Source organism: Mustelus asterias, chromosome 13 (assembly GCF_964213995.1).
Source record: "Mustelus asterias chromosome 13, sMusAst1.hap1.1, whole genome shotgun sequence".
In the NCBI taxonomy this organism is placed as follows: domain Eukaryota; kingdom Metazoa; phylum Chordata; class Chondrichthyes; order Carcharhiniformes; family Triakidae; genus Mustelus; species Mustelus asterias.
Window position 1 is genome coordinate 21194262 of NC_135813.1, and position 14069 is coordinate 21208330.

General features: G+C 40.2%; 1 protein-coding gene across 3 annotated transcripts in view; it reads right to left on the reverse strand.

Moving 5' to 3' along the window:
• Nucleotides 1-13737, reverse strand: part of LOC144502500 (olfactomedin-like protein 2A) — a 58972-nt gene extending 45235 nt beyond the window's left edge. Inside the window, exons 1-2 of one of the 3 annotated variants that reach the window (XM_078226506.1) lie at nucleotides 13451-13728; nucleotides 12892-13056 (exon numbers count right to left, since the gene is read on the reverse strand). Coding sequence is in view for 1 of the 3 variants with exons in the window: in XM_078226504.1 (XP_078082630.1) it covers nucleotides 13451-13534 (84 nt within the window). In the remaining 2 variants the exon portion in view is untranslated. Of the gene's footprint in view, nucleotides 1-12891; nucleotides 13057-13450 lie in introns of those variants that run through there. The other 2 variants (XM_078226505.1, XM_078226504.1) reach the window with 2 other exon arrangements.
• Nucleotides 13738-14069: the final 332 nt, after the last annotated feature.

The window sequence follows — 14069 nt, forward strand, 5'->3', positions numbered from 1 at the left end:
GCTGGTTCGAGTCATACTTGTGCAAAAGAAGATGTGGTTGTTGGAGGTCAAACATCTTAGTTCTAGGACATCACTGCAGGTGTTCCTCTGGGTAATGCCCAAGGCCCAACCATCTTCAGCCGTTTCATAATGACTTTCCTTCCATCAGAAAGTTAGAAGTGGGGATTTCACTGGTGATTGCACAATGTTCATCATTCGTGACCCCTCAGATACTGAAGCAGTCCAATGTCCAAAACGCAGCAAGATGTGGACAATATCCAGGTTTGGGCTGAAAAGTGGCAAGCAATATTTGCATCACACAAGTCCCAGGCAATGACCATCTCCAAGAGAATCTAACCATTACCCCTTTATATTCAATGGCATTACCAGCGCTCAATCCCCCCTGTCAAGATCCTCGGGGTTACGATTGACCTCAACTGAACTGGACTAGTCACATAAATACTGTGGCTACAAAATCAAGTCAGAGGATAGGAATCCTGTGGTGAGGAACTCACCTCCTAACTCTCCAAAGCCTGTCCACCATCTACAAGTCAGGAATGTGAAGGAATACTTTCCACTCGCCTGGATGAGTACAGCTCCAACAACACTCAAGAAGCTTGACACCATCCAGGACAAAGCAGCCAGCTTGATTGGCACCCCATTCACACCCTCCACCACTGATGCAGAATGGCAGCTGTGTGTACCATTTACAAAATGCACTGCAAGAACTTAACAAGGCTCCTCAGACAACACCTTCCAAACCCACGACCACTACCATCTAGAAGGACAAGGGCAGCAGACAAATGGGAACAAACACCACCATCTGGAATTTTCCCTCCAAGTCACTCACCATCTTGACTTGGTAATATATTGCCTTTCCTTCACTGCCACTGAGTCAAAATGCTGACACTCCCTCTCTACCAACACTGTGGGCATACCTACACCACATGGCATGCAGCAGTTCAAGAAAGCAGCTCACCACCATCTTCTCAAGGGCAATTTGGGATGGCCTAGCCACTGATGCCCACGTCCCTTGAATGAATAAAAAAAAATTAAGAGAAATGTCAAAAACACCATTAGGAAGGCAAGGATGAACTATGAAATTAAATCAAAGAACATAAAGCAAAATAATAAAATACTTTCTAGGCACATCCACTAAAAATGAAAAGCTGCGATAAAAGACCTCTTGATCTATCTGTCTCCATTTCTGGCAATAGACTGATCACCAATATTCATTACGAACCTCCCGATTCCCACAGCTACCTCGACTACAACTCCTCACACTCCACTCGCTACAGGGATTCCACCCCATTCTCCCAGTTTCTCCGCCTCCACCACATCTGTTCCAATGATGCCATCTTCAAAACGGACACGTTTACCTTTCACAGGGAACTCAACAGTGTTTGACCCATCTCCCGCACCTTTGCCCTCACCCATAGAACCATAGAACATTACAGCACAGAAACAGGCCTTTTGGCCCTTCTTGGCTATGCCAAACCATTTTTCTGCTTAGTCCCACTGACCTGCACCTGGACCATATCCCTCCACACCCCTCTCATCCATGAACCTGTCCAAGTTTTTCTTAAATGTTGAAAGAGTTAAAAGCATTCACCACTTCATCTGGCAGCTCATTCCACACTCCCACCACTCTCTGTGTGAAGAAGCCCCCCCGAATATTCCCTTTAAACTTTTCCCCCTTCACCCTTAACTCATGTCCTCTAGTTTTTTTCTCCCCTAGCCTCAGTGGAAAAAGCCTGCTTGCATTCACTCTATCTATACCCATCATATTTTATACACCTCTATCAAATCTCCCTTCATTCTTCTACGCTTCAGGGAATAAAGTCCTAACCTATTCAACCTTTCTCTGTAACTCAGTTTCTCAAGTCCCGGCAACATCCTTGTAAACCTTCTCTGCACTCTTTCAACCTTATTAATATCCTTCCTGTAATTAGGTGACCAAAACTGCACACAATACTCTAAATTCGGCCTCACCAATGTCTTATACAACCTCACCATAACATTCCAACTCTTATACTCAATACTTTGATTTATAAAGGCCAATGTACCAAAAGCACTCTTTACGACCCTATCTACCTGTGACGCCACTTTTAGGGACCCCTACTCTTCCAGACCAAGTCAGGGACTCTCTTGTCCACATTTTTCAGTCCACCAGCTTCAGCATTCAAAGGATCATCCTCTTGCCAATTCTGCCATCTCCAGCATGATGCCACCACTAAACACATCTTCCCTTCACCCACCCATCAGTATTCCACAGAGACCACTCCCTCTGTGACACCCTAGTCCACTCTTCCATCACTCCCAACCCTTCATCCCCTTCCCAAGGCACCTTCTCATGCAATTGCAGAAGGTGCAACACTCGCCCCTTTACCTTCTCACTGTCCAAGGGCCCAAACACTCCATTAAGGTGACGCAATGTTTCACTTTCACCTCTTGGGCCTACTGTAATTTCTGCACCCAGTGCCGTCTCCTCCTCATTCAAAAGACCACCCGAATGCCATCTACAAGCATGACCCCAACCTTCTGGTCACTTGCCATTTCAACTCAGCATCTTGCCCTTATGCCCACATGTCTGTCCTCCATCTGCTGCAATGTTCCAGTGATACCCAACGTAAACTGGAAGAACACCTCAGCTTCTGATTAGGTACGTTAGAGCCTTCTGGACTCAACACTGAGTTCAATAATTTCAGACTGTGAAATTTCCCCTCCATCTTGACCCCCACCCTTTTTGTCTTTTGTTTTCCAGTTCCCTTGGCTTTGCCCAAAACAACCCCACCCCTCCACCACAGGATCACTTGTCCCTTGTTGTTCAGTTTTGCTTCCACTGAGCTCTGACTGAAATAACTGCTCAGAGGCCGATGTCCCTTCACAAGATTCCCTTTATTTACAAACTTATCTCCATTCCCAAGAGGATTTCAGGTACAAAATCAGAATGCGGAGTACCAGTAGACCTGACACTCCTCATTGTATACACAGGCAAAACTCCCTGATTTGGCAACCAATCATTGCCTCAATCAGGAAGTTCATACTCCAACAGGCTAACCTCATGGGCCTCATTGAGGTCATTACACCCCTTCCCCCTCTTAAAAGAATATAGTGAAGAGATAGCAGAGGCACTAATACTGATATTTAATCATTTGTCAGAAAAAGGTGTCGTGCCAAAGGACTGACGGAGAGCTAATGTTATTCCTATATGTGAGAAGGAAGATAAAAGATGTCCAGGGAATTATACATCTTTACTTAAGTCAAATTAAGTAAAAATAATGGAATCCCTACTAGAGAAGAGAATACAAAAACATCTCAACATTACAAATACATAATGAATAGTCAGTGTGCATTTCAAAAGCAAAAATTATGTTTGATCAATCTCATCGAGTTCTTTTGAGGAGGTAAACAAGAATAGACAATGATAATGCAATGGATGTAATTTATCTGAATTTTTAAAAAAAACTTCAATAAGGTGCCCCATAATAAATTAATGAATAAGGTTAGATAACGTGTCTTCAGGGACAAGTGGCAGAATGGATTGCTAACTAGTTTAGGGCAGAGAGTGAGAGTAAAGAGTAATTATTCAGAGTTGCAAAAGATGGGAATTAGTGTTCCACAAGGATGAGTGTTGGGGCCATAGCTCTTTACAATTGGGATTAGCAATTTGGAATCAAAAATTCAATTCCTAAATTTGTAGATGAGACCAAATTGTGCGGCCAAATTCCCCTCCAATTCGATTTTCAAGTTTGCTGACAACACCACTGTAGTAGGTTGGATCTCAAACAATGACGACAGAGTACAGGAATGAGATAGAGAATCTGGTGAACTGGTGCGGCAACAATAGTCTCTCCCTCAATGTCAACAAAATGAAGGAGATTGTCATCGACTTCAGGAAGCGTAAAGGAGAACATGCCCCTGTCTACATCAATGGGGACGAAGTAGAAAGGGTCGAGAGCTTCAAGTTTTTAGGTGTCCAGATCACCAACAACCTGTCCTGGTCCCTCCATGCCAACCAGCCTCCCATCCATTGACTCTGTCTACATTTCCCACTGCCTCGGCAAAGCAGCCAGCATAATTAAGGACCCCATGCACCCCGGACATTCTCTCTTCCACATTCTTCCTTCGGGAAAAAGATACAAAAGTCTGAGGTCACGTACCAACCGACTCAAGAACAGGTTCTTCCCTGCTGCTGTTAGACTTTTGAATGGACTTACCTTGCATTAAGTTGATCTTTCTCTACACCCTAGCTATGATTGTAACACTACATTCTGCATTCTCTCATTTCCTTCTCTATGAACGGTATGTTTTGTCTGCATAGCACGCAAGAAACAGTACTTTTCACTGTATGTTAATAATGTGACAATAATAAATCAAATCAAATCAAATTGAGGAAGATAATCCATACAAATTGAGGGGGCTGCAACAGATTTACAGCATGGCGTTAAAAAATTGCAGAATGAATAAATAATTGTCAGATTAAGTTCAACACAGTTAAATGTTAGGTAGTACATTTTGTTAGGGAGAACAGGGGGGTCATATAATGCTTGGGAGGACAAGTCTGGATGTGGTAGAAAAAGTAGGATCAAGAGTCTTGTATAAGGATCTAGCACATACAGGATTAACATAGGATTGAGTACAGTACCATCCACTCAGTGATGTAAGAGAATTTGACCCCCACATCTGGGGGGGGGGGGGGAGGGGTGGTCTAGTGTTGAACAGAACTCTATGCACAAGCAAGCATGGAGATAGCTCCTAGCTTAAATCCTTGACTGTATATATGTACATTGTTCTTGTAGCTAGTAAATACATAAAGTTGCCCTACTCAAGACTACAAAAACTTTATGATCTATCAAATGGTATCCGACACCCTACAACATGGCAGCAGCAAAACTCAAAACCTCGCAAAAATGCAGAGACACACTAAAGTCCTGAAAAACTAAAGAAAAATGCAAAGAACCATTCTGATCTGAAGAAAAGCGCAAGTAGATGTGCAGAGGAAATTCGGCAGACAAAAGCTCCAAGGAAAAGTTTGAAAGCTGAAGGCAGAAATTTAAAATTCCATGTGATCTCTTGGAAGTCCAGCTTCAATTCCCAGAGTGCAGAGTCGCAGACACAGCAGGGTGAGCTAAAACTTTTAAATTCCAGGATAAACCAAGTCCTGAGAAACGCTTTAATAGTTCGGTGGTCAGAAAGTTCAATTTAAAACCTCCATTGGAAAAACTAGATGCCTGAGCTTGCTCCGAAAAGGAAAAAATAATTAATTAATTTGGAGGGATCATGACTAAAGACAAGCAAAGGCCAGGATTTGATACTTGAAGCATATCGCTGAAATGGAGAAGTCTGCAGCTGGTCAACCCAAGCAACCATTGTTTTAAATTTTTTCAAGGCTTAGTGTGAACACTTTTGCAGCCGGAACCCATCAAAACTGGCAAGCATGGGTAAACTCTTTGTCCTCAAATAAACAGTGGTGCCATCCTGAATTTCAGCAACTTCTTAAAGCTAAACCTACATTTTACAGTTTTAAACATGGATCAGAAATCCACTCTTACAGATAAATTTGGATTTATCCAAAGCCCAGATCAATCACATATTTGGGGACTTTGGAGAAAAAGATTCCTTTGACCATGATTGCTTCAGGTCTAGATAAAAACACAGGAGCTGAACAAGTTAATACACTCTTTATTCAGTGGACCCAATAATGAACAACATGATTGTTAAACAAGGAATCAACTAAATACTTGATAAATTTGAAGAAGTACTAAAATCATTCAATGTTTATTTTGACCCTGGAAGAAAAAAATCCTTGAAAGGGCTCAATTTAATAAGCATGTCAAGCTGCCAGGAGAACTTGACAACTCATTCATTAATGATCTGTACAGGATGGTTGAAGACTGCAATATGGAAACCTAAAACCTGAACTTATCAGGGATAGAATATTTGTAGGAGTAGTGAATGATGCACTCTCAGACTTGCTGTAAGTGAAGGAAGATCTAACCCTCGAGAAACCTATCCAGATTCTTAGACATTCTGAATTCCGTGTGCAGCATGGGTCCATTTTAAGAGGAGAAAGTAAACTATAGTAGAAAGGAAACTCCATAGTTCAGTTAGTTAAAACAGCACGGAAACGGGGACAGTCCAGACCAAGGGAAGCAGTACCCTAACCGACCAGAAGATCCTTAGCCTCCGCCACCAACAATTCTTAATGAGGTCAATACTGCGACCACAGAGCAAATGCTGTAACTCCTGGCCAGCTTGACAGTGCCATAGACAATGGTGAAACCAAGTAACAGCGATCCACTGCCAACAGCACACCACACAGCTAAGTGCAAAGGTGAGCTTACTAAGAAAAAAACTACATCCTAATAATAGGAATGGCCATCTTCCATCATAGAGGACATTAGGATGACCCACACAATGAAGGAAGAGGAGGAAGAAACAAACACAATGTTCATCTACCCCACAAAAAACAGGATGGAACAGCAACCACTATTATTACAACTGTCGAATCAACATAGAGTGGTTTAATACTAAGAAATGGAAAAAGAAGATAAAAAGATATCGAGGTGCCTTAACAACATCCTAATATATACAGTTTATCTGCAATGACATTGTCTACTGCTCCTCCCTCAGTATTGCAAATGAGATATGGAAGTGTTAGAACCCTCTAGACTGCTTAACCCATGAACTCAGAGATTTGAAGGGGAGAGATGGGGTAGTAATAACAATATAAATATATGGAGTAAACTAGAATAACTTGAAATACATTAGATCTGGGGATGGGGAGGGACGGATGTGTAGTATAAGGATCTGGCGCATATAGGGTTACGAGGGGACTGAGTACAGTACTACCTATACATTGTGATGTAAGAAAACACATGACCTGAACCGAGTGGTTAGTCTAGTGTTGGACGGAGCTGCATGCACAGGCAAACATGGAGACAGCTCCTGGCTTGAATCCTTTACTATATAGATATACATAGTTCTTGTAGTTAATAAATACATACAGTTACCTACCTAAGACAACAAAGACTTCATTAAGATCTACTGAACAGTATAGAACACCTTACACCATTACATCAACCACTAGAAGTTGTGCCACAGGCTACTAAGGCCATAGAAAACTTACCAACACTTAGCTTTATTTCGAGAGGGATAGAATTGAAAAGTAGGTTTGTTATGTATAATCCATATTGAACTTTGGCTCCATTATAATGCAGAGATCTGCAAGGGTGATACCAGAAATACTTGGTTGTACAGATCAGGAAAGAATTAACAAGCTGGGTCTCTTTGCTCTTGAAAATGATACATGGCTGAGTGGTAACCTCAGAGAGGTCTTTAAAATTATGAAAGGTTTTGAGAGAGTGGATGCAGAGAGACTGTTTCCCCTTCTGGGGAAGAGCATAACTGATGGCCATCAATATAAGATAATCACTAAGAAGTCCCAAAGGAATTCAGAGGAAACTTCTTTACCCAGAGAATGGTGAGAAGATGGAACTCACCACTACAGGGAGTGTTTGAAGTGAAGTGAAGGTGCATTTAGAGGCAAGTTGTATAAGCATAAGAGAAGGGAATAGATGGTTGCTATTGTAGATTCAAATGAGAAAAGATGGAAGGAGGCTCGAGTGGAGATGAACACCGGCATGCACTGGTTGGGCCGAATGGCCTGTTTTTGTGCCTTATATTCTTTGTACTCCTATTTAATCCTACACAATATCATTTTTAATGAATGCAAAAGTTTGTTGGGATGCAAAAACCCCATAATTTTTAAAAGAAAGATTTAGCACTTTCATGACCACCAGATGTCTCATAACAGTTAACATCTAATGAAGTACTTTTTGAAATCTGGTCACTGTTAACACCGTGGGTGGCATGGTGGCACAGTGGTTAGCACTGCTGCCTCACAACTCCAGGGACTTGGGTTCGATTCCCGACCTGGGTCACTGTCTGTGTGGAGTTTGCACATTCTCCCCGTGTCTGCGTGGGTTTCCTTTGGGTGCTCCAGTTTCGTCCCACAGTCCAAATATGTGCGGGTTAGGTTGATTGGACATGCTAACCTTTAGTGTCCTGGGATGTGATAGGTTAGAGGGATTAGTAGGGTAACTAAATTGGGAAAGGGCCTGGCTGGGATTGTGATCGGTGCAGACTCGATGGGCCGAATGGCCTCCTTCTGCACTGTAGGGTTTCTATGATAGGTGACGAGACCTGCCTCAAATTCTTTGATTTTAGTTCAGCTTCCCTATACTCCCATGATTATCAATTCTGCCAAGACAGTTTCCCATTCATAGAATCACAGAATGGTTACAGCACAGAAGGATGCCATTCGGGCCCATCCGTGTCTGCATCGCTCTCTGAATGAGCAATGCAACTAGTGCCACACCCCACCTTCTCCCTGTTACCCTGCACATTCTTCCTTTTCAGATAATAATCCAATTTCCCCTTAATAACTTGATTGAAGCTGCCTCCATCACACTCTCAAGCAGTGCATTCCAAATCCTAACCACTTGCTGTGTAAAAAAGTTTCTCTTCATGTCACCATTGCTTCTTTTGCAGATTATGTTAAATCTGTGCCCTCCAATTCTGGGAATAGTTTCTCCCCATCTACTCTCCACAACCTGATGATTTTGAATATCTCTATCAAATCTCCCCTAAAAATTTTCCCTTTTCCAAAAAGAACAATCTTAACTTCTTTAATCTATCTATATAGCTGAAGTTCTTGGCCTCTGAAACAATACTTGGGAACATTTTCTGCATCCTCTCTAATGCCTTCACATCCTTCCTGAAACTTGGTGCCCAAAACTTGGCACAATACTTCAATACTTGAGGCTGAACCAGTGCTTTATACAGGCTTAACATAACTTATTTTCTTTTGTATTCTATGTCTCTATCGATAAAGCTGAGGATCTGTAAGCTTTATTAACTGCTTGCTTAACCTGTCCTGCCATCTTCAATGACATATGCACAAAAACACCCAGGTCCTTCTGCTCATTCACCCCCTTCAGAAATGTATTCGTTTATTTTATATTTTCCACATTCTACCCACCAAAATGAATCATTTCACACTTCTCTATACTAATTTTCATCTGTCACTTGTCCACCCATTCCACCAACCTGTCTGTATCCTTTTGAAGTTACTGGGGGCTAAGCTTTATATAAAGAGTGGAGATGGCAGCATTCTGCATGGCATTTCCCAAGATCCTGTGACACCAAAAGGAATTTGTATAAACAGCTTTTCAGAAAATAGTGTGTGAATCTTCAGTAATTTTAGAATTAAATTACTAGATGAAAAATTATTTCCAGTATACTCAGGATTTTTAGATCTGCTCCCAGCGCATTGAATACCCTTCCTGTGGCGCACGTTTCATACTCCAGGATTTGAATGTTAATGATATAAATCAAGAAATACAAGATATACAAACTGTAGAATTAATCCTATTACATTTCTAACGCTGGTCTCATATATAGCTTTTTATTTTACCAACCTGCAGTGCTTTTCTATCAACTTCTGTTTTTATTTTAGATTTCCATTAGATTTTTATTCTTTAAATATATGTGTTACTTTGAGGCTACTAACAATTCTAAAAGTGAAAATTCAAATGATATCCCGCAAAACTTCAAACACTGCATGGTAGCATTGTTACTTTATTTTTTTAATCAGTCCCCAGCATTTTGTACACAGAAAATCAAATCTGCCTGTGGTGCTGATGGTTGTGAATTGTAATCATTTGGTTTAGCTACCAGAATGATAATGTTTGTACTACTGCCAATCTGGAGAATATATTTATTTAGAAAGTCTTACCAGATGCTAACAATCCAAAGCGGGTTAAGAAATCCTGCCAGAACCCAGTCTGGGTTCTTATGAACTGTTTTTGTAAAGTATTATGTAATATGTTGTGAAATGCTAAGTGCCTTTTAGATTGAATGGCTTAGTTGATGCTTTACTTGTGACAGAAAAATAAAATTAGGATTTTTTTGATTTAAAAGTAATCCATCAGCCTCCATATTTTAAACATGCTGCTAGTTTTGAAACATTAATAAAACACAATCTATCTTTTACGTCTGTATTGATCTTACCATTTTGTGCAGCTGAAATAATAGAAGACCGGGGTTCTTTTTGATCATTCTTTCCTCTTTATGATTGTCATAGCTAAATGGGTGGGAGGTATCCTGTTCTAAACCCTGTGTCAATCCTGCTGAATAGCCAGCTACTAGGAGATCAGCAAGAAGAACCTAAGTGATCCTGATATTCCTGGTGGTTAATGTCTGGCCCCTTTGCATCTCATCCTTAAGATATTCACAGTGAGGAATCAACGGGACAACCTTTGTATACAATACATAGGTATTGCACCACTTTCTGTTAAAACCTTGAGCCTGTTCCATCATTTATTTAGATCATGGATGATCTGTATCTTAATTCCATATAAACTCATTCGCTCCATATCCCTTAAAACCCTTGCCTAACAAAAGTATATCAGTTTTGAAATTGATGGTGATGAACTTTCATAAAAGCTTTAGCCCACTGCAGTATTGTGTCCAATTCTGGGCACTGCACTTTAGAAAAGTTGTGAAGGCTTTAGTGAGGGTATAGCAGAGGTTTACAAGAATGGTTCCAGAGAGAGGCTTCAGTTACATGAATAGACCAAAGCTGAGGATGTTTTCCTTAAAGAGGAGGTTGAGAGGAGATTTGATAGAGGTGTTCAAGGTCATGAAAGGTCCAGACAGAATAGTTGGGAGAAACTGTTCCCAGTGACAGAAGGATTGAGAACCAGTGGGCATTGATTTAAGGTGATTAACAAAAGAAGGGATATGTGAAAAGCTTTTTATCCAGAGAGGTTAGGATCTGCAATGCACTAAGTGTGGGATGAAGACAAATTCAATTACAGCTTTCCAAATGAGATTGAAGAAGCATCTGAAGAGAAAAAAAGTACTGGGCTACATAGAGGGGGCAGAGATGTGGGACCAAGATTTTGAGTTGCACTTGTAGAGGGCCAACATGGATTTGACAGACTGAACAGCCTCCTTCGCTGCAGCAACCATTTTATGATTCCAAATTTTCAATTGATCTAGCCTCAACAGTTTTTTTGGAGGATACAGTTCTAGATTTCCATTATCCTTTTGTGTAAGGAAGTGCTCCTTGATATCACCTCTGTACAATCTATCTCGAATTTTAAGGTTATGCATCCTTCTTCTGGACTCACCTCATTCTATCTATACTGTCAAATCCTTTAAACATTTTAAAGATGTCAATTAGATCACCCTCAATCTACTATACTTAAGGGAATATAAGGCTAGTCTACTTATTGATAGACTAACATTTTGTATCAATGTTATCAAAACTAATACATTTCCTATTTATATTTCTATCATCTGACATCCAACATTGAAAGAACTAACCAGATACCAAACAATTTAGAAAATTTCCTTGAAAGAAATATGATTGATACCGAGCAGGGACAGAGTTCCAAAATGTTCATTATCATCCTAGAGTAATGTTTATTAAACGGATGTATGTTTATTATGAATCATTATCAGAAATGCACTTATTTCAACCATTTTCATTTTTATCCAGTGTTCACTATGCTATATCACCTATGCTGTAACTCCCAATACTATTATTGACCTTGCTTTAGACAGATGGAAAGGAATTGTATTGATGAAAGCTGCTAATACAGTACTTTCTTCATTTGGGAAAAGCAGTTTTATTGGTAAAGTTATGGTCCTCATACCCAAGTAAGGACATATCGTCTTAGGGTTGGTGCAATGAAGGTTCACTAAATTGATTTCTGGGATGAGAGGGATTGGTTTATGAAGATAGATTGAGTAGAATGGACCTTTATTCTCTGGAATTGATCTTGTTGAATGTTGAGAAGGTTTAACAGGGATGATGCTAAGAGATTATTTCCTTTGGCTAGATAGTCTAGAACTAGCAGTCATAATCTCTGTATAAAGGTCAGCTATTTAGGACTGCGATGAGAAGAAATTTCTCCACTCAAAGGCTTGTGAATCTTTGGAATTATTCACCCTAGTTTTCTTTCATTATGTTCACGTTTGAAAGCAATATTTGTTTTGGAATCTAAGGGAATCAAGAAAAATGGGGATTTTGCAGCATTATTTAAGGTTGAAGATCGGCCTCACTGAATGGAGATTTAAGGGGTCATATTCCTACTCCTGCTCCATTTCTTGCATAACAATTACAAAATATTGTCTTATTTTTATCCTGATCATTTCACTGGGCAATGTAAAATACACAAAGTCCTGCCAATTAACGTGCAACTGCGGAAGCCAACATATTTAGTCAAATATTGCAAGTTTTGGAATTTGTGCTCAGCCCCACCCCAACCCCCCTGAAATATGTCCAATGTAGCATACATATCCTGATCATTATGGTTAATAACCGGGTAGGACAGAACACTCTGAATCATTACATCATTGCTGAAAAATTTCCTGATGAAAATCGCGCAACAATTAGGAACCCTCGACTGTCCTGACTTAAAATCGTACATTAACTATATTTATAGGAGTAGGATTTCATCCAGGTCAAAGTAAATTCGTGAATGCTGAAAATCTGAAATAATAGTAGATGCTGAAAAGCATCTGATTACACTCAAAATAACACTTTTCCAGGTGTTGATGGACTTGAAGTACTTGTTAAGATTTAAGACACAATTAGAAATTGCAGCTGTCCTCATTTAAATATTTTCAACACAAGATTAGATTCTGTCCTGAAGTTTTGGAGAAACGGCACCACAGACGCACGGTTTGTCCGCGCTGAAGAAGGAAAGTGCAACTCCTGTATTTCGATCATCAAAGCAAATGCAATTGGGGCACTTGGGGTATATTAGCTGTAAATAAAGATCCTGAAAAAAGCCATGTGCCAGGAAGCATCACTGAACAGTTATTCTGACCCACCTGCTGTGACTTCACCGAGCTGAATCCAATCCAGATGTTCAGAGGGAACTCTCAAAACTTATTTATAACTCAAGGTTGAGTTGTGTGATTGATGAACTCATACAAAGATTAGGGAAAGGCCGCTAGAGAAGGCCCTTCAGCAATTGTACACTGAGGGGTTGGAAGCTGTGAAAAAAATCCCTCATGTTATATATTTGACATGTAATGAATAAATCAACGAACATTGACTGTAAACGTAATAACAAACAGAATGGGAAGAAACTGATTACTTTATGTAATGTCAACATTGAACAGTCATGTAACATACTTTTATAAATGTTATGAATAAAGTATTTTGGGGAGATCAAAGTTTGCAACGTAAGCCTGACATTCAAGTCCTCCGCTTTGTATTGAAATCCTGTGACATTGGAGAAACACTTCAAAAAAGGCCTGTTCCAAAATAGAAGTTTGGTAAACGTTGTAATTATTTGAATGTGAAGAGAATTTATTTCACATAAAAGTTTAATTTTAAAGCGTTTAACTCTCAACAGTTATTCAAAAGATAGTTTTAAAAACTTACCTTACTGGTTGCATTAACTGCTCGTGATAGGATAAAAAGAGAAAGAATAAATTTGGGAAGTTTCCGCATTTTTAATGAGTGCATATGTGCCTTTTTTCTTCTCGATATTTGAAGAAAGCGATTTGAGCAGAAGTGCTGCAGCTTTCGCGGTAATTCGGTGACAATGCGGACCAAAGTCACTGCATCAATCCTTTAACAAGATATGTCTTTGGTTCTCTGCACAGGCTTGCACTTTGCGGGATCTCCACTGTCTTGCACTCAACTCCTCCTCTGAAACTGAGACAACTGCGGCTGTGCAGTGCAGCTTTCAGTTTACACGCAGAAATGACTTTTTTTAATTCCCAGTGTATTGAACGCGAGGGAGGGCCAATCGTGACTGAATATCGTGCCAACTCAGTGTCCACACGCAATCAGCCACAAAATCATTGACAGTCAAATATCCAAAACTCGAATCACCGGGAAATATATGTAATATAAAGAAGTGTTTGATTTGAATATAAAAGTGACATTATTAGTTTATCCATTCATTTCAGCGTGCTACATTGAGTCAAAGGGAGTGGTTTAAAACGGCGAGACCGCACGTGTGTACCCGCTTCCTAATTCATCACCGCGGCCCAAA